General features: G+C 42.3%; 2 protein-coding genes across 3 annotated transcripts in view; both read left to right on the top strand.

Annotated features, from left to right (window-relative positions):
• The window catches only part of NT5DC1 (5'-nucleotidase domain containing 1), a 154,846-nt gene extending 144,721 nt beyond the window's left edge, over window positions 1-10,125 (top strand). Inside the window, exon 13 of one of the 2 annotated variants that reach the window (XM_050892975.1) lies at window positions 9,854-10,125. In XM_050892975.1, coding sequence (XP_050748932.1) covers window positions 9,854-9,972 — 119 coding nt within the window. In that variant the 3' untranslated portion in view covers window positions 9,973-10,125. The remainder of the gene's footprint in view (window positions 1-9,853) is intronic. The other variant, XM_050892974.1, reaches the window with a different exon arrangement.
• Window positions 10,126-23,431: 13,306 nt separating this feature from the next.
• Window positions 23,432-25,296, top strand: part of DSE (dermatan sulfate epimerase) — a 36,738-nt gene continuing 34,873 nt past the window's right edge. Inside the window, exons 1-2 of the mRNA XM_050892965.1 lie at window positions 23,432-23,448; window positions 24,133-24,202. The gene's annotated coding sequence lies outside the window, so the exon portion shown is untranslated. The remainder of the gene's footprint in view (window positions 23,449-24,132; window positions 24,203-25,296) is intronic.

Genomic DNA, 25,296 nt, shown 5'->3' with positions numbered 1-25,296 from the left:
GAAAGTATTAGTGGGATTGCAGATTACTGCGTCACAGTTTGTCATCTAAACTCCCCTGACAGTCCCTGAAGAGAAATTGGCATTTTCCTTGTGCATGAAAAAGGACATCTTGTTTATTGTTAAAATTGCCCAAAGGACAGAAAGGATCTTCTATAATACCTTCTGTGTACTTTCCTCAGTTTGGAGTGGAAATCAGATAAAGGTCAAATAAAACTCTTCATTTAAGACATTATCAATCACCTTGACAGTAAGACAACATTAAAAAGGTTTAACTGAAGAGCAGCATTATGGTTCTATCGTTGTAATATTAAGTGAAGATGAGTTAAGTTGAAAGTTTTCTAAACATTTCGTAGGTCTTTTATGAGCTAATTCTCCTTACCCACTTTCAGTAAACAGGGAAGTTTTTCTCAAGTATTGGAAAGCTGATGAGCTCATGATTATATTGATAGTACATGGTTAATAAAATAGTAGAAGCCAATGCCCCTCCTCCTGTTCTACATGCCTCATTCACAAATCCATCTGTTTCTTCACTTTTCTGCTATTGAATCTCTCCTCATTTACAGCTCCCTTACAGATTTTGACCATTTTGAAGCACAATGATATTGTAAGCCGAATTTTCCAAACCAGGATCCATTACCGTAGGAATGTTACATTCAAGCTCACACATGGAAATTAAAAGGTGTAGGGGTCTGTCTGAAAAATGGCATTTTGCATAAATTACAGTTTCTAATACATCCTCCTCCACTTCAGAAAGTTTGGTAGGAGCGAAGTAGAGGCAGGTACTCTTATCTATCATACCTGAATAATCTGAACTTTACCTTCATGGGGCAGGCAACCGCTACTCTGTGGCCATTTGATCAAATTTCCAGTTACCCATGTAAATAATTATATGTCCTGCATCACATAGGTATTCCAACAATAATTACAGAAGACATCTCTGATTTACAAAGAAGATCAAATATAAATAATATCTTATTTACTAAGCAAGTTTTTGTAGGAAAAAGTCACTAAAATAACTAGCCAGTGCTACCATTTCAGATGGATATTCGATTAACAATTCTTTGATCCCAAAAATGATATGCATATTTCAAGCTAATGCTTTTCCTTTGAATCTCATTATGGTTGATATTTTTATAAAAGTCCCACTTCAAAAAATTCCATGATGAGTAACTGTGGAGTTTTAGAGCTTACGGGGGAATTCTGGTAAGTTTGTTTTGTTCTTCATTGCAAAGAAAAGCTTAAGAAAGTGAGCTTTAAATCCTAATAAGGAGAACCCAAAAAAAAGTTCTTTTAAATTTCATGATTGTTAACCTACTCTCCTGAACCTGTCTCATAACCTCTGAATGGTGAGGTTTATCATAGAATTAAAAATTACTGCAAGCAAGAACAGGAGATTGAGTGATGTTGCAGCTCAAGAGAGTTGCATTTCAGAGAAGAATTAGTGCAAATGTAAATGTTTTATGGAGATGGAGTTCATTTCACACTTTGGAGATTTGATAACCAAGCTTGTGTCATGCATGAGGATAATGCATTTTTTTAAATCTCACGTGCTATATGAAAGCTTACCATGCTTTGCCCATACGGGTGCATAAGTATTTCTTCATGCCTTATTGTTATTTCAATTAGCTAGTACAAGAGAAAAATCTCCATTATAATTTACCAAAGCTGTCTCTTTAAAGACGCCTACAGATCTGTACCCTGCCACTTTCTGCGGGAGTTTGAGTCATCAGCCTGCTTGCTGTATAAATATAATGATAAAATTGCCAGTGAACCATGGCAAAGAAGTTCATGTTTCTGCTTAGAGTTGCAAATTATCTGCGCAATGGAAAGCCCAAGGCAGCTGTGACTGGGGCACCAGAACTGGCAACGTGTGTGTTGCAGATACACGGGTCTGCCCGTCACAGATCAACTACAAATTGCAAACCTCACACTCTTTCTTCAACATGTATTTTAAAGGTGAATGCCCTTGAAGAATCAACTATTACCACGGAAGTCATGAATTTCACTAAGCATGTAGCCATATACTCACTTCTATATCCTGAACAGTATCATTCATAATAATTGCTGAAGTGAAACAAAAAATCCCCCATATTTTAATACATTAGTTCTATGTTTTTTCATTGACATTACATCATTTAAAGTCAAATCTAGCTCCTATTAAAATTAAATTAGTCTTTCCTGTAACTAGAGTGATAATTATGTGCTCTTACATATTCAAATAATACAATAATAGCATACAACTTCCTTAAACATATAGAACTATCTATATCATACATTACTTGTTAATTAGCAGTAACCTTTTATATTTAATGCCTTACCTTACAACCATGCTTTTACTTACCAGCTTTGGTGTAAGAATGTATCTATACAATATCATCTAAAGACTAAGTTTATCAAAATGCTTTGAGGATTTAAACTGCTTTGGGGCTTAACTGCTATAAATAGTAGTTGCTACTAAAAGGCCCAAAAGGTCATTTTTATAATGAAGCTTTTTATGCAAGAAACGTATTTTTACATTTGGTGAAAAATTGGTATACGTATACAACGGCGACATTTCTGAGGTTTTCTGGTTCTGAGGTTTTGATGCAAGTAAAAAAACAGGTAGATAATTGACTAGAGAGAAGATACATGTTCTGAATGTATTAACAGCATCTTGCTCTATGTGTAAATTGAAAAGCATCAGATAATGTAAATCTGATTCATCTGTTCCAGGAAACTACTTTCAGTGTTCTTAATTTAAGAGAAAGAAAAACATACTCAACACAACAGACAAATATAATGCATTTATTTTTTCAGCTGCAAAATACAACTGAAACCGACAATAAGCTGCATTTCAACCATAACAAATTATTATTCAATAAATCAGAACTAGCTTGTAAAAAGTCTTCAGGACCCAGTTATCTCCCAAAGGGTCTGAGACCCCAGCTTTCCCAAAGGATTTGACTACTTGGTAGTAATTTTCAATGTAGAAAGGACAGCTTTCAGTGCATTACAATTTGTTCAGCCTTTCCTTCCTCCTCCGGAAAGGTGTATTGACTTGTGCCCCTGAAGGCCGTGTCAAATCATGCAGAACCCAAAAGATTACTTCCTAGCCAATAACTGACAGAAATGTTCCTGCCATCGTTATTCTGCTCTGTGAGATGTCAAAGTACAGCCACCTCTAAAAGATTAAAGGGAGAACTCATGAGCAACTCATTAAGAAAGGGGGAACCACTCAGTCATTTCTGCTTTAAAGTTATCCTTCAAGTCAGGCAGCATAATTTCATTTGCAGGCTGTAATTAAAGCTATAATTGGGTTTTGACTAGATCGCAGACTTATGGAGTGGGTTTAGATTTCTTCATTAAAAACACTGGTGGAAATACAAAGTGTTGATAATTTTTGAGTGTGAAAAACTGTGAAAATAGGTAAGTCACCAAGTACTGGAAATATTTCTTTGACCAGGTTGGAATTTTACATAACCTGCAACATCACGTGTACAAGAAAAAGTTGCTGGAAGCATTTATGTACCCTGGATTGGTGCCTAACATACTCCCTCTGGATTAAGATGGTAACACGCAGACAAAAAACAATGTAGGCTTTGTCTTCACTGCTTAAAAAGCTTAATGTGTGTCTGTGTGTGGCTTTTTACCTTAAGGTAAGCAATGTTTGTCACCCATCCAGAGGAAAAAATAGGGAAAGGGAAAGAAAACATTTGTTTTACAAGAGAGGGGAACATGACAACATTAACCAAGTTTGGAGAGTAAGGTTGATCTTGGTGAGTTTACCTCAAAATGAAAGTAAAGGGGCGTATCATCACTGCATTTATCTAAATATAGCTCCTTCACAGTCTCAAAATGCAACTTATTTCTTTTTCTTAATCAATCAGAAATGCTTGTCATCTCAAACGATTGCTTCTTTTCAGGCTAACTTCTTCAACTTACCTCAGAAGCCCTTGCCACTGCCCTTAGATCCAGGATGAGTCATTCAGACAGAAATTAATTAACAGATCCCTGAAAGACTAACACCTGCTAGTAGGATCTTGGCATTCTCTTAGGATTTTTTTTAGATTAAGTCTTCATCTAAATATTTAAAAATGTTATAGTCCAACACTTTCTTTTGATCGGTTCCAGATCAAGCAAAGAACGACATAGGGCTATTTTCTCAAAGGTTCTCCAAAAATCACCATTTAAACTAAAACAAAAATGAGAGAAATTTCCCTCACGTACAAATAATGAGTTTTCTCATATAAACACAAAACAGCAAAGGAATTTCTAAGGCTTTCCTTCGCTACAGACTCTATCAGGCTCAGATGCAAGTTTAGTGCATGCCTTGTGCACAGCTGTTTTGTTCAAGCTGGTCTCAGCAGTCCCTTGGCCGTAGGGTAGACCCAAAGTAATGTGAATTGTTACTCCCAAGATAATTGCGGTGAAACTGTACGCCACGGGCAATCGCAACAGCCACGATGGGATGGTCTTTCCATCCCCCCGGGCACTCATCCCTCTGCAAAACTCTGACAGCAAGGCTGCTGCTCCCCATCTCCCCACAGTTTGTCACTTGGGTTTTCTCCAATGTCACCCTCTTCCATGTTAGATACAGCAGAAGAATAACCAGTGATAAACCCCAGTGGCAGTGAAGCTCTTCCTCAGGCCAAGCTCATGCTACAGATGTCTACTGGCAGAGCTGCAGGCATGATCTCCGACCAATACACCTGTGTTGGCAAAAGCTCTTAAGTAGGTGCAATTAAAGCAGCAAACCTGCACTTTCACTGAGGCTAGTTTTAGTCTTTATTCCTGGGTGCCCAGGAATAAACTGCACTGGCTCATATAGCACATTGCAAGTGTCAGCTACATCCAAACTTAGAAGTTTTAGCCACTTCCTTCTATAGAGCATACCTGTGCTGAAGAGTCCCCCCTTTCCCATACAACACCGCACAGATACCCTCCCTCCTCCTCCTCCTCCTCCTCCTCCTCCTCTCTAACTTTTGAGACACAGAGTATACAGACAGCAGCAATGACTTCCATGTAACTGACAGAAGGAACACTTTCCTCATGCTGACTTCAGTATTTCGGGAGCTTTGTTTTAGTACAGCAAGCATCTGACCTCCTGTTTAGGAAAATCAGCCTTACAAGTTGTGCTAAAAATAACTGCTATCAGATAAATCTACTTGTGACCTTGGCTTTTTTTTCTTTTTGCCACTAGTATGCTCCCTCACATTCTGAGCTCTTGCTGCAAGCGCTGCTTTGAGTGTTGTAAAGTAGAAATTGGTCAGGAGATTAAAACATTTAGTATTTAAAAAAAACCAACACCTGTTATAGTTTACCTGTAGATTGGCAAGTCAGGTAGTAGATCACTCGAAAGTGCAGCCAAACTGGTGAGCTCTCCTGCAGCAGTTGTGCTTACTCCACTGTTAAGAAATTATTATTAGAAATTGTTACCATTAAGAAATTAATATTTTCTTTTTTCTTCAACAGCAACTTTGAAATATAAACAAAGTTTTATGGCAAAGCTTCTAAGCCAGTCTAAATTACTGGAATTCCTGTAAAAGCAAAAGAATTAATACTGGCTGACGGCCTGCCCCGATAGTTATACCGCCTGGATGCTGAGACGTAAGATAGAGCTCTGTCTGTGTTTTCTGAGATTTGCCACAATTAAGCAGTTTAAAGATTTTTCAAGTTAAAACTTGGGTATCGCTAATGAGGGTTTAGTTTTCCTCCCTGTGCCTTTTCCTTGGTGATAATCAGGAGGATATATTTGGATTCACTTAAGAACACAGCCCTGCTGTTTACTAGGATGTTTCTGCAGCGTCTGGCTCCAGCCCTGCTGACTGGCAGGGAGCAGACCTCAGAGAGGGGAGGGGAGTTCTGCTTTCTGTAGGGTTTCTCACTCGTCATGGGGATGCTGCTGTGGTGTCATGATTAAAAAATGTTGGCTTTGCTTTTGTTGGTCAATACTGCAAAATGATTCCTGACATCTCTGCTGTGTATTTGGGGAGAAATCTGTTTCAGTCTTGGACTGTGCTTTTAATTGAAAAAAATGCCTTCCATCTAAAGAGCTTAGTTAAGATTATATTTGTTTAATGTATTGGTTTGTTCAAGGAAATCTCAAAAAACGATTAGACGTGAGTATTGAGTTTATCAAGCAGGCCTGTGTCTGGATTAGATTATAGTTGTCTTCCATTCAGTTACTCAAATATTTTCCTGATCACTCATCGAGAATATTACGTTTTCCCTTCTTCTTGTGGTTTCCTTTTCCTTCCTTGTGGCTGGAACTCTAATTTTTCTTCTGATAAAAGCTTGTGGCTTTCATTTAGTTGGCTTGCACTAACTGAACAGCACACAGACACTGAGATGTTGTCAGCTTAATAACTATGAAATAGATCCATCCGTAACACCTAAATACATGCATGGATATGGGTATACATAAGCATCAGAGCACAATGTTGTAATTAATGTCACTTAATACCTGGATCTGGATAACTGGAACACAGGAGCTGGAACAGAGTAACTGACAGTGGTTACTGTTCAAACATCATCGTTGCTATTTTATTTACACCAGGGCTGCTGGAGCGCTGCAAGCGAGGTAGGACAGGGCAGGAGTCCTGCTTCTGAGCTCAGGCTAAGCCATATAACCCGTGAGGGCTGCCCAAGCCATTGGGAAACGCTAGTAACGCTGAATGATCACTGCAAAGGAAACTGGTTTTCATCACTCTCTTGAACTCAGGCTCTGGTGTGGGAGCAAAGAAAGGAGTGGGACAGAAATTCAGGGCGATGCATCTAATAACTGACATTTCTGTAGATCTAGAAAGGGACATAGACCTTGAGACCCTCCATGTCTGACTTCTAGGAGTCTTTGGCTCTAAAAGTGAATATCCTATTTGTCTTGGGAACAAAATGAGTCTGGGTGGAATTACCTAAGTATGACAGAAAAATTCTGTGATTGTGGTCCTCAGGCAATTGGGTAGAGCCAACTAGTTCATTCTTCCAGCCTCAAGCTGTTTAGTTTGTTCAGGGGTTTGGGATTTTTTTTAGGATAGCGGCAATATTGGATGAGTTTTGTGCTGTATTCTTTATCAGTGTAGATTAGGACTGATTAGAGCCTCGCTGTCAAATTATGTGTCAGAGAGGACTGGGTATCTGCCCCCTGCCTAATTTATGACTCTCCATCAGGGTTAGATGAGAAGTGGGTGCCAAGATGCAAAGGTCTGCCATGACAGCAGCAGTTGTGAGCATGCACAGTAGCGGAACCTGGAGAACCTTACTGGAAAAACACTAGGAAAACAATCAACTTGGAAATAACTATTTTTTTCCTGAGACTGGCTTTATTATCAAATACTGTATCTTATTTTTTGCATGCTTTTGCATCAAGCTGTGGCCTGTGCAAGCATTTCAGTTTAGTGAAATGGAGCTGCTTATTTCTTCTCTATGTCATCAGTGATAATATGGAATAAGACCAGATATGAAATTAATTGCTGCTATGTCCAGGAGGCAGACTCCAGACCTGTATCATTGTTCTTTGTTGATGAGCCAGTATTGCTGGACCTAGTGGTACCATTGCCATTTACATCAAAAGAAGTTGGATTGAGCTTTGGTGTACAATTCACATGATACTTTTGCAATCCAGGGGAACTGCAATTTATTTTAAGTTGCCAAGTTTTCAAAGACCTTAGTTTAAATGAACTTACAGCAGTCTTCCTCTATGACATTTTCTGGATTTTCATTTTTTCATAAATTTTGCATTCCCCCAGTAAAAAATCTTCATTTGTCTTTCCCTGTATACTTGCCCTTCTGTGTGTTTATTTATAGCCACTAAGATTCCAAGTATGCCTTTCTGGATCAGTCCAGAGCTTTCTTATAAATATATCACACAAATAAAGCATTAATATAAAATGTTGCATATTCCAGGCAAAGCAGATGCTGCAAATGCAATCATTGATGAAAAAAACCCTGGAAATACAGGAAGATTTTTCCTGTTTGTGATATATAAAATCTGTTTCATGAGTGAAGAATAGTATCTGCTTCATGCTTCATGCAACTTTCAGTGATGCCTTGGGCAACATTTTAAAATATGCATACCTTCTGGTCATCTTCCAAAGTCAGCTTGCTCAGACAAAAGCAATATTTAAATGGATAGATTGGGATTTGAATATGTAAAAAGTGATTATTCTCTTTTGGAGTGTTGTGCATTGTATATAGAATGGGTTTGGTGTTTAAGCTGATTGTGTAAAGCTAGTTTACCAGGAAATATCAACAAAATTACCATTTTGATCCAACTGGTTCTTTTCTTCAGCACAAGCAACTCTGCAGCAAGTCAGCCCCATTTGTGCTGCTCCATGGTTAAACTACTCTTGGGAGACTCCAGACTGCTAGACTAAAAAGCTAGTGAAAGCTTTTATATAAAAGTAACTGTATGGCATTTGTTTTTTATAGCTCATAAAGATATTCAGAAATATTTGCTTTCTTTTTTCTTATTATTTGTTATTTTGGAAACCTTTGTTTTAAACAGAGCTGTCATAAATAGACTCAGCAGCCAGTAAATCCATTGGGCCCTCCGCAGACTAGAAAAACATCTGCCTGTTCTGCTGTGCTCGGAATGGGCTCCAGAGATTCCCCTGACTCAGACAAAATGAGAAAATGTACTTCTTTGACAAGCTGAAGTAACCCACTTCATAAAGCGTAATTCACTTCCAGTCAAGTCTCCTCCCATTCCTACTTTATTCCAGCCTCTATCTGATTTTTCAGTTGGATCTAAATACTAATTTGCTTGCTTTCATTATGTTTAATATGGTTTTAAAGCTGCGGACCTGGATGCTGTCCTGGTGCCTGCGTATGAATCGCTCGTGAGACAGACCTGAACTTCCTGTTGTTTGTGCCGAAACTGCTAAGATTGTGTTTTTCTGTTTCACAAAAGCTGCTGAGCGCAAAAAAATTTGTAGCGTATAGTGACAAGATATCATCAGCCCAAATTTACTCCAAATGAAAAAAAAAAAAGAAGTTGTCATTACTAACTTACTGTGCAAATGAGCTGAGTAATAGTTTTTATGTTTTACTTTGGTTCTAAACAGACAACTTGGGAAGGAGCTAACCCTTTTTTGTTGGGTTTTCTTTTTCATTTATTGTTTCTTGAATAAAGTTTTATTTGTATGGTTTTTTAATTTGGTTTCTTGAACTTTGAATAAGAGGTGAGCATGGGAAGTATCAGTTTTCTGGCTGTGAGGGTGGGCGGGTCACTGCTGGCAGCAAAGACTTTTTTTAAAAAGCTACAGAAAAGAAAGCTTTGACTGTTCAGAACTATTTTAATGCATTCAGTGTTCACTACAGACTGGAAGTGATGAGTATGCCAAGTTACAAGTGCAGATTTCTAAGAATGCTTGGTACAAAATTATGTCGTTAACACTGGACTGCAAGGTCTAAGAGTGGGTGCCTTTGGGGAATCTTGCTATAATAGCCATGAAAAAAAAAAGAAACAGACTTGTTTTAAACATAGCCCTCTTACGAGTAGATTGCTGAGATAAAAGAGAAAGGTGACAAATTGAAGAATGAACTTGAAAGTGTTCTAGTGGGAAAATTCCATCTAGGCTCAATGAAGACTTTTGTTTAGCTTTTAAGCATTAGTTAAATCATTTTCTATGACTAGCATTATTTCAGCAATCAAGGAACCAAATATCCTTTACTGCAGTTGAGTAAACTCTGAAAGTCAATCCCTTGGACAGCTGAAGATGTCAAATAAATATGTAATCACACAATCTGATTGAGTTCTAATGCTGGTGAGCAAACAGCTCAAGGCCTTAAGAAGTACTGCTATTCACCACAGGCTTATTTTTTATGTGATATGGGCTGTGTTGCTAATCAGATGTGGTATGTTTCTGTCTTTCAGATTTACCACTGGATTATAGATTTACACGATTTTCCTCAAATAGCTCAGCAATTGCCGGATACTACCCAAGCCCTCCAAGAGCACTGCTGCCAAATGAGGAGTCAGTGACTACGAAATAGGTTGTCAGCTTTTTCCTTAAATAACCCTGTGGCCCTTACTTAAACTGCTATCAAATGCTAATTGGTGAAAATGCTGTGTGATACTTCATAAAATAGAATGATGGATTAAAGCAGACTCCTGTGTAGACTTGTGTTTCACTTGTTTCTCTAGTCCAGCCGGAACAGGTGAGCAATGCATCCTTCTCTCTAAGTCTTCTGACCACCACTACCTTTCACAAAGTGCTATTGGCTTTTTCCATGCACTGCCCAAAGCCTTCAAGAGAAATGTAATAGTAATAACTCATCCCAAGTTACATTCTACATTTTCAAGGACATTTTCGGTACTATCCCTATGTAAGGTGATGCTGCTGCTACTGTAAGCCCCAGGAAACACATGAACCAGACCCTCAGCCATATTTCATTAAGAGTTACCTTGGACAGCCCAGGTTGTCACCATAGATCAGTGTTTTGCAGGCTCTGAGGAATTTATTCTTTCACTGTAACTGTTCTTGGAGATAGAGAAAGACTGAGGCCCAAAAAGATGCATCATACCCAAAAAGATACTTGAATGGGATTTAGGCAACTAAATGCAGACTGATAGTCCTGAAAGCCTTTGTCACATGCTTCATATTCCTGAAAGTGCCTAACCACTATTCAACAGTAAGGTTCCCTACATGCCTTTTCCTCCTTTAGTCTTCAGTACCTCAAGAGTCAGAGCTCTTCTGCAGAAGGAGGGAAACCTGTGTACAGTTCCCTTCTCAGCTTGAGTGGATTCAAACCCCCGTTCTCCACCTCCCTGGGAAATCCTGCCAAGAGTAGGAAGGATATAGCTCCCAGCTATATAGAGCCATCTTTGCTAAGTACAGCCTCAGCCCAGAAGAGAAGCAAGACTGAAGACATAAACTGAATATATGCTTTCTTATCAGCTAATTTAAGCAAACGGGCATCCTGTTCTCTGCGGATTCAGTTCCAAAGACCCGTTCTCCAGCGCTTTGGACAGGGAGCCTTCGGTAACTAACACAGGGTAGCGGATGCAAAAGCATGTCAAATATATTTGTTTAGTCAGCAGTTTTGTCACACTAGGATGGCAGCATTTTGGATAAATTTCCCTCAAAGTTTAAAGAACAATAAACAGAAACTTTATTTTCTTGTTTTCAAGAAAAATAATTTACTTTCTTAGGCCTAGACAATTATCAGAATGGATTTAACTTGTGTTAACAGTTAACTTGTGTCAACACTTAACTTGTGTCACCACAGCTCACTCTATATTTTTGCAGCTTCACCAATTAAAATATTTTGTGTCAGAATCAGACACAAACACCATTCCACCTCATTTCAGAGATACCAGCTTTTGTTTCTGTACTTTTATCCTACCTTTACATAGGATGTTATTTTTACATTCTTGTGGCCCAGTATACTTACAAGTAATACACAACATTTCCAATTTAACATTAAGCATTGGTTTTTTGAAAGGGAAACATAAAACAAATGAGGAAAAAATGGAGAAAAACTTTCCTTAAAACAGGGTGGGTGAGGAAGAAAATGAAAGTGCCATTCTCCTCCTCATAAACTATAGGCTGAAAATATTTGACTTAAGAAGGTAACAATAAGTAATACTTGAGTTTATTTTGAAATTTTTAAATTAGCATCAATGTCTTGGGCAGCAAATCTGGCTCATGATAAGGCTATGATTTGTATTAAGCAGAGAGATATCCAGGTTAAAATCTCAGATCCCTGATTACAGCATCATTTGAAATTCTAACCTGAATCATGTAATCCTCTGCACATAATTTCTAACTAGGTTATGGTCCAAACCAATATTGTGTACCCTCATGCTTTTGTTGTTCTGAATTTGGAACTGATTTTGGTAGGTTGGGGATTTTTTTCTTGTTTTTAAAGAAAATTAATTAAAATTGAATTGTTAATGAAAATTAGAATGAAAACCATCCAAGTAAGTCCTTGGTTCCTGGTGTCTCAGTGGAGAAGCAGTATTTTTTTTACTGGAAAGGTGACAGATTCTAAGGACAGCCTGAACACAAAGCTCACCGGAAGAAATACATATATGGACTTGCTCAACTGGGAGGTGACGGTACCCGTTTCTGACAAAGGCTGTCACCAGCCATTTGCACTTGCTGCCGGAAGGACCACACAGTAGCAGAGAAAGAAGTGGATAACAGAAGGCTACTGTAGGCATGACTCCATGTGCCACCACAGTCTCTGGCTGCAGGAAGACTTAGGAAAAATAATTGAAGCGTTTGCCAAAAAAACAGAGTTCCTGTGAAATCAGGACTTAACAGCTCTTACTAAAGACTCTTATTCAAGAATCTCTGAGAATTATACAGGTCTTATTACAAAGCAGAGCTTGGCAATGGAGGAATTTTAGGAGGGCAATCAGTGCTGCAGCAACGGTAGAGCTGTTGGAAGTGGAGGTGGCATGGAGACCAGGGCGAAGAAATGCACATGGCAGAAAATTGGTAGAGAGCTGGCCATATTTAACATGACACTGTAAAGACACCATCTTTGCTTCTTCTGTCTTTCTCTTTTTTTTTTTTTAACCTCTGGGAATCTCTGAAATTTCTTGGATTCTGTTGTGAGAGGCCATTGACAGAAAGATCGCTGAAGTGCCTGCAAAACTATCTTGAGTATTGGCAGGGAGACATAAAAAGTTGTAAAGATTCATTAAAATCACTGTGTCTGGTTATATAGCCCTGAAAGCCACAGTTTTGCTTAAAACCAGAGATGAATACCAAGTCTCTTTTGGCGTCTGTTTTGGCATAAAGCACATGTGTCTGAATTTTAAAATAAAGGGAATTTATTTCTGAAAAAAAACATATGTTCTCTGAATTTACTTTACAGCTGAGCAGCAAAAAGAAAAAAGGGAGACAAGGTCATCACAAAGCAGCACAAGGAGACGTTCGTGCTACAGCCTCAAACAAAGCAAAACTTGACCCACTCAGAATAAAAGATATATAAATCAACCAAAAACTAGTATAAATTCATACCTTTAATAAATTAATACCTTTAATACCTATAGGGAAGTCAGCTTTGATGCAAAGCAGAGCTCACTGCAAGTGTTTCCAGAATAGGCCTTGTTCCTGGAAACTAAAGGCTTCTTAATCCCCAATGAGTAAAAGTTAAATAAACAAATGCAGATAGCTTATCTGTGGTAGATACGGGGCGCTGCTGGACACAGGCCTTTCTGAGGCTGGTGCTTCCCCAGGCTGCTGGGGTTCTCCAGCTCGTCTGAGTCCCAGGTGTGTGATAGTGCAGCAGCACTGGAGCGATTCCTAAGGGAATTCCCAGGAAAATTTCCCTGATGATAGGCACCAGGAACCAGCACTCCCAAAACAGGTTTAAATCTGCGTAAGTAGCAAGCAGCCGTTGTCCAGCCTGGCATGACAGCCTACTGAAGGAAAAACCATCTATAAAACAGGGATGCAGTGTCATGAAAAGGCGGGTTTGTACACAGATGTGCGATGGGCAGATCTTTTGGGATGCAGAAGGGCTCCAGGGCGCTCCAGGCAGGGTGGCTGGACTGGCCCTCCAGTGTCCTAGGGCTTGAGACACTGTGTAACCACTGATCTCACCCGTCCCCTGCAATGACCCGTAATGCTCCAAGCGTTATCTGTGTTCAAATAAATAACCTTTAGCCCTGCCCACGTTGCCTAGCGTGATGTTTTATAGCGGCAGTTGGCTATAACAGTTGAAAACAATATGACCGTGTCACTATGACAAGTGAAAACCATGTGTGCCGTGTCCTCCTAGGTCACGTTCTGCCAGCAGCTGTACAGGCTTTAGGGTTTTTAACAATCTTTTTGACAGATACTTTAGAAATTGAAGAAATGTAACATACCTCACTGGCAAGTTGGAGATTACTTATCAGTTGCTGTATTGTAAAATAGGATGCAGAAAATAATCTACCGCACGCAATACACAACACTGATCTTTGTCTGAGGGAAAATAAATATAAACTCTGCCCTAGCTCCGAGACATTGGCCCTAGCACGCTGGATCAGATCTGGCTACAACCAGGCTGCAAACCATGTAACCCTCAGTAAAGGCTGGCTTATCGTGAGATTGCTCTAATTCAAATCTGTTCACTTGTGTTTTCCTGAGAAACAGTCATGCTCCTATAGAAACTTCAATTTTTTTCTTCCCAGGAGTCCTAATCCAACCTGAGAGAGGAGTGGGGTATGGCCAACACCTATAGCCCTAGCAAAATGAATGGTTTCCAATCTGGCCTTGGAGTGCTTCTCTTTCCTATAGATGCAGAGTGATATTTTCTAGCTGTGTAGAACAATATACAATTTGTAATCATCTTTGTTACCATCAGTAGTGATGTGATTTCACATTTATCACAGTGGCCTTGTCTGAAGTGTTTGGCCATGAGTTGTCCAACCACATACCAAATAAATATTGTAGCTTCACCTTTAAATCTTTCCTCCTGGGGCCAAGTATGCATTAAATCATACTAAGGCAAATGACAGCAGAGTGTAAGAATATATAAATTAAGAGAGAGATGCCAGCAGTGAGAAGGCTGTGTCTGAGCTTCCATGTCAACCTTCTTTTGTCACCACAGGGAACAAAAACGCAGTAAGTGTAAAACCCGCTTTTGTACACAACCTTAATGGTTTACAGTACAGTTTCTCAGAAAGTCAGGTTTAGAAATAAAGTCACTGCTGTGCAAAAAGGTAAAAGTGTCACATGCCACACCATGCAGAGAGGGATCTGATAGGAATATGTTGCTTCTGACTTCCCTGGCAAGGGGGCACGGCGTGGGGCAGCCTGTTGCTCCTCAGGATCATGGAAGGAGCAAGACAAGTTTTCTGGTACATTTAAGCGACTGACTTTTAAAACAAAATACCCTTCTTTCTGTACACATGCTTGGAGGCAGATAGTATTTCAGCTGAAGCATAGCATCAGATTTAGGAGAGAAAGCAGGCAGCTAAGCTACAGGAACCTTATCTCTGCAGAGAGTGCCAGCAATAATGGTATAATGGCTATAATGGTGTAGCCACAGACATCTATTGTTAACAACTGCCCATGAACCAGCCCTTCCAGCAGGCACATAGCCGATCCAGAACCCCTCGGGGGAAAGGCTCAATCCCATTATAAATCCAGTTGCCTATAATTTTGTTTTCTGCAATTCTGAATAAGTGGAACATCAAACCCCCTTGGTGAGTCATATGAGAGAAAAAAAAAAATAGAGGTTTTCTTCTGAATGCTTTCGGTGCAAGAAACAAATCCCGCTTTTCTGTAAGCATTATAAATAGAAATGCTTAACTTGAAAACAGAGCCTGGATTAGGGCCAAAACAAGATGGAATCCAGGAAGTTAAACAGACTCGGAGATTTCCAGCTCAAAAAGCTTGCCAGCATTTTTACAGGGCAAACTGGGGATTCCTATCTACAGGTCAATGGACTAGTACTGTGGCCAGCATGACTGATCATTTTCTTGAATATAGGACAAAGGTGTAAGGGAAATCTTTTCCATATGAGGTGGGTACCCACGGCAGTTCTCTGGTAAGCATGGCAAGACCGCAGAGGTTTTGCAGCTGACCAGATGTCACAGTTCACAGAAGGGCAAACATCTGAAGCACCGCGTCTAACTTCTGCCCCCGCTGCAGCTAAACTGATTTAATCAGAACTGTGCTAAAAATCCCTCATGCTTCCCACTCACGCTGCCGCAGCACATACGTAGTTCTCTCACACATGGTCATAATGACTTTTAAATACTTGCACGGGGGTCAGAAACCATCACAGCCACTTCAAAACGATGTTACGGCTTCCAGCCCCTTTTGCAAATTAGAGGGTGCAAGACACAAAATGGCAGCAGCACAAATGGAATAGCAGTCTGCACAGCACCAATCGCAGCTCCGATGGCCCACGCAAAGCAGATTCTGCCAGTCAGAAAGGTATTTCTATTTTCCATTGACTACTAAATGTTGAGTACAAACACTTAAACACTCGGTTTGATTTCCTCTTACAAGGTTGAAGAACTTACGCTCCTTTTAAGAATGAAGAAAATCATAAACTATCTTACACTGTATACAGGAGATAAAAAATAGATATTCTTCTCCAAAATCTATGAGAGTAGTGTTTTCAGGGTATATTTTAGGAAAACAAGTCCATTAACTTTCAATAGACCTTGTTCTGTCACAACACTAAAGCAACTCTGAAAATTGTGACTCCACGGGTCTAATAAATTTACATTTAAAAGATTATTTTTTAAAGCCTCCACCATCTCTGAGGAATAAAAGTACAGGTGAATATAGCAACTCTTTTCTTGCCTTATCTCAAGGTAGTACCTGAGAATTGCAGTTTTCTTGCTACACCATCCCCTGGGACCTCAGCCCACACTGAGAATTTAAACAGGTACTCGCAGGTGCTGAGCAGCCTGCAAATTATATTAATCCAGAGAAAGAAGATGCCATTGTAAATTTTGCGAAAAGAAACATAATTTTATGAAATTGAGAGATAAAAAATCTTTATATTATACTGACAGAAGGCCTCAAAAATATCTGTTGGAGGGCTGCTGTTGAAGCAGCTGCAGCAGTATTGGAGACAGACAGCAGCAGTGAACTTCTATCCCTGTTTTCTCCCTCAAAGCTGCCCAGAAAAAAAGGCACGAGTGCCCATATATATATACACACACATGAACAGGCAGCAATTAAGGGCTAGGATCCCATGATATGGGAACCCAGAGACTAAGGGAATGAGGGAATTATCTGCATTTCATAGGAGGTGTGGGGTTTTAGGTCAATTAAATAAACTAAGCACTCTTAGGCTGTAAGCAGGGAAATCTCTAGATCAGTAGCAGACAGGTGATGGAAAATGGAGTATAGATGAAGCTCAAGGAGGATAAGGTTGAGGGTCAGCATGAGCTGACATTAATAGCTCAAGAGGGCAATAGAGGGCTAGAGGGTATCAGGGAACGGAGTTTACATATATTACAGTAACTAATAATTACCAAAATATATCTATTGTGTGGGGTTTTCCTCTTTATTCTAACCTTTCTCCTGTTATTGTGCAGGACTTGAAGATACCTGGTACATTACTGATACTAATCCATATACAAAATTAGAAAAAAAACAAATATTGTAACCTGAAGACAATTACATGAATTTAAGAAAATAGATTTAATAACCATTAATATGACCATTGTTAGATAGATATTATTAAAAGTAACTGTAGAAGTATTTGTATGTATGTATACATATATGCGTACACATTTAGAAACCATTGCTGTGTAGAGTGCACCGCCAGTGACTCATGAATATGGACGTGTGTATGAGTGAACGATCACGAGGTGGTTACAGGGGCCCCTGAAATACCCAACCGCAGTGCCCCAAAAGCCCCAGAACAATACACACAATAACCAATTATTGATGCAGACTAGTGCAACAACCTCAGGAAGCTCCTAAAACTATGAGCAGAGACGGAGCTGTCTTTAGGGAGTGTGTATGACTACAACAAGAGCAACCAGTTGGTGAGCACCATTGCTTCAGAATCAAATGTGCAGAACTGATCACTATGGTATCCTCTAGTGCTGCATAGGTAAGTATTATCTTTAAGTGGAAACTAATTTTTAATGCCTGTTTTTGTGTTTGATCTAATATCCTACCTTTGAGTCTTGGCTGCAACTAGGATGCAGCAAATCAGAGTGAGATGGTTACAGAGAGAAATGAAGAGTCAGCAACAAGTTCAAATACAGTCTCTAAGACACACCATTTTCATTTACACATCTCTAGTGTAAGGAGGAAGAGAGAGGCACGGGAGTATGAAACACAAGGATTGGGGGTGGGGATAAGTAAGCAACTTGTAAATATTTTCATGAATTCCAGCAGTTGTTTAGTTGTCTGCTTGGCTTTCCACATATCAAGTGACTCCATAAAATAGGTGGATTCTAGCCTTAAAAATGCCATTCACTGAAAACAGTGTGTTACAAATGGAAAACATTATTGCAACATATCTGGCATCCAGAGAGGGAGATTGTGGCAATCAGCTCTAAGGGAGCACTGACAAACTCCGTCTTCAGAAGGTTTCTCTCAGTATGAGCATTAACGGTTTGTGGTCCCCAGGGGATACTGCTCGATTTATAACATTGCAGAAATTTGGAAAGAAAGAAGTTGACATATTGAGAAAGGTCACACATTTGAGAGCATAAAGTAACAACCAATTCAGCTGAATGAAAAGCCACATGCTGCTGGGTGTCCCCCCACTCCAACCTTTTCTGGTCATCATCAGAGAAAAGAAAGGGTAAGTGCTAAATAAGGAGCAGGCCAGTTAGGCAACGCGACAGCTGCTAGAAGGAGATAAACCTAAGCCCAGTTGATGTCTACAGTAATGTAAAAGCAATAAAAATGATACTGTCCTACTGCTGTCATAATGGATTCTGCTGTTGAAAGGCACAGACCAGATGATACATGTGATTTTTTTATTGGATCCAGGTCTTTTTTGGTGTTTCACAGTAAGTACCCATGCACCTGTGTGGTACCTGGATGCCAGGTGCCAGGTGCCCACCAAAGCTGCTCTATCACTCCCCTCCTCAGCTGGACAGGGGAGAGAAAATATAACAAAAGGCTCATGGGTTGAGATAAGGGCAGGGAGATCAGTCAGCAATTATTGTCATGGGCAAAACAGACTCGACTTGGGGAAATGAGTTTAATTTATTACCAATCAAATCAGAATAAGATAATGAGAAATAAAACCAAATCTTAAAAACACCTTCCTCTCACCCCTCCCTTCTTCCAAGGCTTAACTTTACTCCCGAATTCTCTACCTCCTCCCCCTCAGCGGTGCAGGGGGACAGGGAATGGGGGTTGCAGTCAGTTCATCACACATTATTTCTGCCGCTCCTTCCTCCTCAGGGGGAGGAGGACTCACACGCTTCCCCTGCTCCAGCATGGGGTCCCTCCCATGGGAGACAGTCCTCCACAAACTTCTCCAATGTGAGTCCTTCCCACAGGCTACAGTTCTTCACAAACTGCTCCAGCGTGGGTCCCTTCCACGGGGTGCAGTCCTTCAGGAACAGACTGCTCCAGCATGGGTCCCCCATGGGGTCACAAATCCTGCCAGCAAACCTGCTCCAGCATGGGCTGCTCTCTCCACGGGTCCACAGGTCATGCCAGGAGCCTGCTCCAGCACAAGCTTCCCATGGGGCCACAGCCTCCTTCAGGCACCCACCTGCTCTGGCGTGGGGTCCTCCACGGGCTGCAGGTGGATATCTGCTCCACCGTTAACCTCCATGGGCTGCAGGGGGACAGCCTGCCTCACCATGGTCTTCACCATGGGCTGCAGGGGAATCTCTGGAGCACCTCCTCCCCCTCCTTCTTCCTTGACCTTGGTGTCTGCAGGGTTGTTTTTCTCACATAGTCTCACTCCTCTCTCCTGGCTGCAATTGCTGTTGTGCAGGTTTTTTTTTTCCCCCTTCTTAAATATGTTATCAGAGAGGCGCTGCCACCGTCGCTGATGGGCTCGGATCTTGGCCAGCGGTGGGTCCATCTTGGAGCCGGCTGGCATTGGCTCTGTCGGACACAGGGGAAGCTTCTAGCAGCTTCTCACAGAAGCCACCCCTGTAGCCCCCCCGCTACCAAAATCTCGCCACGCAAACCGAATACAACCTGCTTTATGGCTGCTGTCTTCCTCACATGTCTACGGACCATGAATCTGTCTCCACTCACCACTGTATTACCTCTCCTTGCTGAGGTTACTGATGCTGCCGCTTCCCATTCACTAAGAAATCTGCAGGAATTTTTTCTCATCTGACTTTCTGTCTGCTGGCCTCGGGCTAAATCAGGCTGAACACATGGTGAGAGCAAGAAAGAGGGAAAGAAAGGAAATGTAAAGCAGAGAAAGATGTTCCATTTACATACAAAGAAGAGCTGTTTAGGAAACAGGTCTAGTGCTTTCCCCTTCCAGCTACCCTACTGATACTTTGGCTACCACAATGTAGAAGAGTAAAATGCCGCATCTGTGGGGAAGAGAGAAGCGTTTCCAGCCTGTAGATACAGAAGCAGACAAAGGAAGGCAGAAGCTCTGTTGCACTAACGCATCCTTCCAGTCCCATAAATGTACCTGGCACCTGAAAGACTCATAGGAAACAACCGGCTAGATCTTCCTTTGAGAGAAATTGCTTTGCACCACACTAAATGTGCCCCAGCCAGAAAGGTATCCTAACGAGCTTAGACAAGATTTCCAGATTGCCAACTGTTTCTGATTCTCAGGACTGGTTTCAGGCCACTCCTTTTCGTTACCTAGTTTTGGAGCTGTGGCTATTTCTGCCCATTGCCTGCACAGTGAGCCAGAGCCCCAAATCCCCGGGGTAGTAAATGGTATGAATCACGCAACACTCTCATAAACTTGGAGGACGTAGTAGGAACAACAACAAAGTCAGAACACTGTCTGGTCCACACCCTGGCTGAAAAAGAGGAGATAGCCAACATTCCCCCATATGAGGCTGGAATTGGGATAAGTTGTGAAAATTAGAGCTGCCTTCATGTGGCACTAATAAAGTCCAGGGGGAAGAGTTGGGCCGAGCAGCTCAGCCCAAGGAGGGCAGGGTGAGCATTATGCAAGTATCCAGATTTGCAGTTCTGCAGTTCAGCTACAAGAAGAGACTGGCCTAATGCTCTTGTCCTAAAGATTTCAGCTCACAGTGCTAAGATTAGAAATCATCACAGCTGGACACAAAAGACAAAGGGAACAAAAGGGTTACGGTCATAAGAAAATCAATTGTTTTGGAGAATTAGTGAAAGAATCCAGAGAATTTTGTATTTTTCTCTCTTTTCATTTGAAGAGTTTTATCACTTAATGACAAAAGTAGAAGTGCCTCTTACATGGAAATTAGAGACCAAACAGATCACACAGAGAATAGGACTTCAGTGATAGGGAGATACTTCAAAAAAAAAGAAACCACACAGAGGAAAAATAAAAGGAGAAAAAAATGCTGTTGCATAGGCTGGGCAGGAAGAAAAAAGAATGGCCAAGGCTGTGTATGTGGAACAGACTGAATGAGATACCGCTTCCCTCTTTAGGCTAACATCTTCAGTCACAAAGAAAGAAAAAGGAAACCTCCCCCCATTTTCACGACTAAGTGAGAACCAAAGGCTTTAAAATGTATGAAGCATCAGCAGACACTTGGTGTCTCCTCCAGAAAGGGTGAGCCCTACATCACTGGCTTCAGGCAGCCCTGCTGCCTTCCTTTCTCAGCAGAAAAAGGAATCTAGAATGGACAGATCTTGCCTCTCTTAGATATCTCTGAATCATCCTATAAATTTTATTTATTTAGGCTGACAAGAACCCTGTGAGTTACTGGCAAGTAAAATGAGCCCCGTTTTACACAAGAGGACATAAGGCAGAGAGGATTTGTGGCTTTCCACTCTGTGTATGTATCATCTCCACCACAGTCTAACTGCACACCAGAGCAAGATCCAAGCACAGCCTAGCTCATCCTCCGTGAGGCAGAAACCCAAGTACACATGATACAGGGGAGCCACACTGTGCTTTGCCCAGGTATTCAGTAATGACAAGGCAGCACAGTGCAGTCTCTCTACAATATAGACAGATACAACCACAGACTATGGTCAAGATTTCAAAAGCCATTCAGGCGTTATGCTGTTTAGAATTGTAAGGGCTAATTCCATTTAACTTAGAGTCAGATACTTAATATATTTAAATACCTAATGATGCAGACATGTCACTAGTACTTAGTCACCTCCCTCCTCATCACTTTAGGCATCCTGATGATTTTAGAAATTGCAGCAGAATTGTCCTGTTAGCCACATCTTGTCTGACTGGGGGAGTCTGTAGCTCTTCTCATGCTCATTCGTGTCACAACTTTAATATTTTACAACTCTATGATCAATGCAGTATAGCATAATACCATTCAAATAGGTGTTTAGAAACGTATCTTCTAATGATTAATCTAGTGTTTGCATGACTGAAACTGAAGCACTTAAACGCTTTTAGACATGTCATTACTGGTAAAAAAGCAAGGCTTCACTCCAGGCTCTGGCATTGCTCTCGGAGTTTGCAGCAACAGCTTGTGGATCCCTATTCATTACACTGAGACTGTTAATAGATATCGCTGGGAAATAAAACAGGAGTGAAGGGGTGAAGGGAAATGTATAGTTTCTAGTTTCATCTAGTTTCCACAAGTTTATTAATCATGATAGAATAGCAGGAAACCCTGTAAACCACAAAGAGCCTGTTTAAAACCATCCTCAGAAAACACAGCTTTTACATTTTAAAGCCAGGGAACTGAGCACTTAGAGCCCACTGATTGATTCAGTAACATCAGTAAACACATTATTAAAATGAAGAATAAGCTTTGTGAAATGTAAACTTCAGGTAGTTTGACACTATCCTGATCTATCACTTGTAAATATTTTTATTTTCATTTCACTAGAGTAGTCCGAAGATGATAAAACATGCTCAGCTTTCGGAACCCAACAAACATTTGGAATTCTTCACTTCATACTTTTTCTTGGTTATAGTGACCAAAAGAGCAAAGAGAACTGTTCCAGAGGATCATTTATTTTATTCTCTTTTATGTTACTTTCCTAAGCATCTTCAATTGAGTGGCTGCAAAAAATGTCAGGATGATTGGCTTGAACGGTCATGGTGTTTCACGTTTTTGTTTTACATGGCAAACATTTATGTAAGTAGTCACACCATACTTAAAAGAGCAGATTGACAAATTGGCTTTTTGTTTCTTGGCTGGCTTGAGGGAACTTTCGGATGGGAGGTCCTATTACTCTCATACAGTATAGTGACAGCACTAGAGATGGATACTGCATATGAATGGGTCACCCTGGATGCTTTCACCTCCACAGCCCCCCTTGCCCGAACCGCGGTACGGTTCCGCTGCCATACGTTCCAGGTGCAGAAAATCAAATCGCCGACACTCCGGTGTTGGAGGCAACACACTCCCTGCAGAGAAACGAGTCCTCCCGCTAAAAGGGAGAATTAGGGTATTTCCGTGAAGTACGAGCCGGGGAGGAGCGGGCGGGGGAGAAAAAGCCGTGTGTACGCCAGGAATAAATAAATAAATGAGCACACACAGAACTGAACGAGCTCCCCGGGCCGGACCGGGGGGCTGCGCAGCCCGTGTGCCCGGCTGCGAGCCGCGGCGGCGGGGCCGTGAGGGCCGGGCGGGCTCCCCCGCCGCTCCGCGCTCGGCCGTGCGGTCCCCCAGCGAGTGGAGCGGTGCCGCGGCGCTGCCCGCCGCCGCCGCCATGGCGTGAGGGGCCGGCGGGGCCGGGGGAGGAGGAGGAGGAGGAGGACGACGACCGGGGAGAGGTAAGGAAAGAGGGCGGAGGGCGGGGAGGCGGGAGGTGGAGCGGGAGGGGGGAGTCACTTTCTTCCTGAGTTGAAAAACGTCCGTCCGTCCGTCCGTCCCCCCCCCCCCGCCCCGCTCCGTCCCCCGGGGCTGCGGAGGAGAAACTTTCTGGCTGCCGAGCGGCGGGTCCGCGCCGCGCCAGGCAGGGACCGCCGGCGGTGAGTGCCCGTGCGGTGCGGGGCAGCGCTCCGTTCCCCTCCCCTCCATCCCGTCCCTTACGCTTCGCTCCGCCGGGCGGGCGGCCACCCTCGCCCCTCCTTGCCTGCGGCGGGCCCCGGGGCGGCTGGCGGCGGGGCGGGCCCCGAGGGCGCCCCTCCGCCCGCGCGGGGCTGGGCGCGCCGGTTACCGGCGGATTTGGGAAGGGGAGGGTCGGACCCAGCGCCCCCCCCCCCCCCCCCCCGCCCCGCCACATGTGTCCCCATCCCCAAGGTGCCGGGCGCGCTGTGGGCGCTGGTGGGGGCCAGCGGCGTTAGCGGGCACCAGGTGCCGGCGGGCGCCCCGCGGCAGCGGCCGGCCGGGGCCGGGGAGCCGGGGCCGGGCCGACCCGGTGCGGGAGCGGGGCGGGGTGGTTGCCGGGGGCGTCCGGCGGGGAGCAGCCTCCAGGCACGGGCTTTTCCGGGCTGTCCCCGGCGAAGCAGGGGCGTGGGGGTGGCGTGGCGTGGGGGTACGGGGGTGCTGTCAGGGCACCGCGGCTTGGACACCCGCACCCTTCCGGAGGTGCTGGGCAGTTCGCAGGGTGGGCCCCGCGTGTCCGAGGGAGGTGCGTGCGGGGAGACATAGCCGCTTCTGTTCAAAGCGTTACCTCTGGGCGCCGTGTGTAACAGCTTTCTGCTCTTCCGTAGCACCATTACCGCAAGAGCCTCTGAGGCTTCTGCTGCTGAGTTAAGCCTCCCAAACATGCGTGTGTGAAAGGTAAGCGGTTAGCATCCTTGCCTTGCACCTAGGGAAGCTGAGAGACAGGAAAAGAGCGATTTGCCCGATGCAACTTCCTGCCACACTTTTTGTTGTTGGAAGAGTTGTAAGTGACCTGGGACCACAGTTAACTCGCGGAGCTCAGTCTGTTCAGCCCCAGGACGGCAAGTTGCAGTTCCTTTAGCTAGTGTTGCATGAAAGTGATGCATCATCACTTGGTGCATCTCATGCCAACTCTTAAAATTCAGTTTGGTGTGAATGAAAGTAGCCGTTCTCCCTGCTTGTCTGTCATTCCCTCTTGAAACAATATAAAGCTGTGATATTTTCCTGCATTTTCAAGCTGGAGTGGCTTCTTTTTTGGACATAAGCAATGGCAATGTAAGAAATAGATCCAATTGTGAATGAAATACAGGAAGTATTGCTCAACTAGTTGGAGATTTTTGGTCACCCTAAGAAGATCAATTGCAATTTAAATAACACTAAAGTTTTAATATAGTCTAAACAAAGACAAAGAAAATCTCGGCTAAATATTGCCACATTATGTTTATCATGCCAACAATTATTATAACTCATTGCAGTATTTCAAAAAAGGAACAATTCAGCTGAAGGGCAGCAGTGGGAATCAATAATTCAGATGCTGTTTATTACTCTGAAAGACTCTTGCTGGGTAGCCTCAGGCAAGTCGCTCCACCTCTCCATGGCTCTGTTTCCTTCCTCATAAAACAGATAAATATGCTTGCTTGCTTCACAGGGGTGTTGAGAAGTTTAATTAATTAATTTGTTTCATAGCTACTTGGAGATCTTTGGGTGCATTCTTCTACAGAAGCGCTAAGTATTATTTCAACCATGAGTTCTTTTACTGTGTGTCATTGCTTATATGTATTTCTTCAGTGACCTAAATTAGCTGAGTTTTTAGTGGAAGTCAACGAAGTAGCAGTTCTGGATTGGTATTTTCTTCACTATCTGTAAACTTCACTAGGACGTGAAACCAAAATATACTAATCACAACGTATTTTACTGGGACAGAACTACTGGTACTTTAAGAAAATGTCGTTTTCTTTTCTTGTTATTCAAAATACGAGCTTGCTTTTGTT

The sequence above is a fragment of the Gymnogyps californianus genome, chromosome 3 (genome assembly GCF_018139145.2).
Source record: "Gymnogyps californianus isolate 813 chromosome 3, ASM1813914v2, whole genome shotgun sequence".
Lineage (NCBI taxonomy): Eukaryota > Metazoa > Chordata > Aves > Accipitriformes > Cathartidae > Gymnogyps > Gymnogyps californianus.
This window is presented reverse-complemented; position numbering and strand designations above follow the sequence as displayed.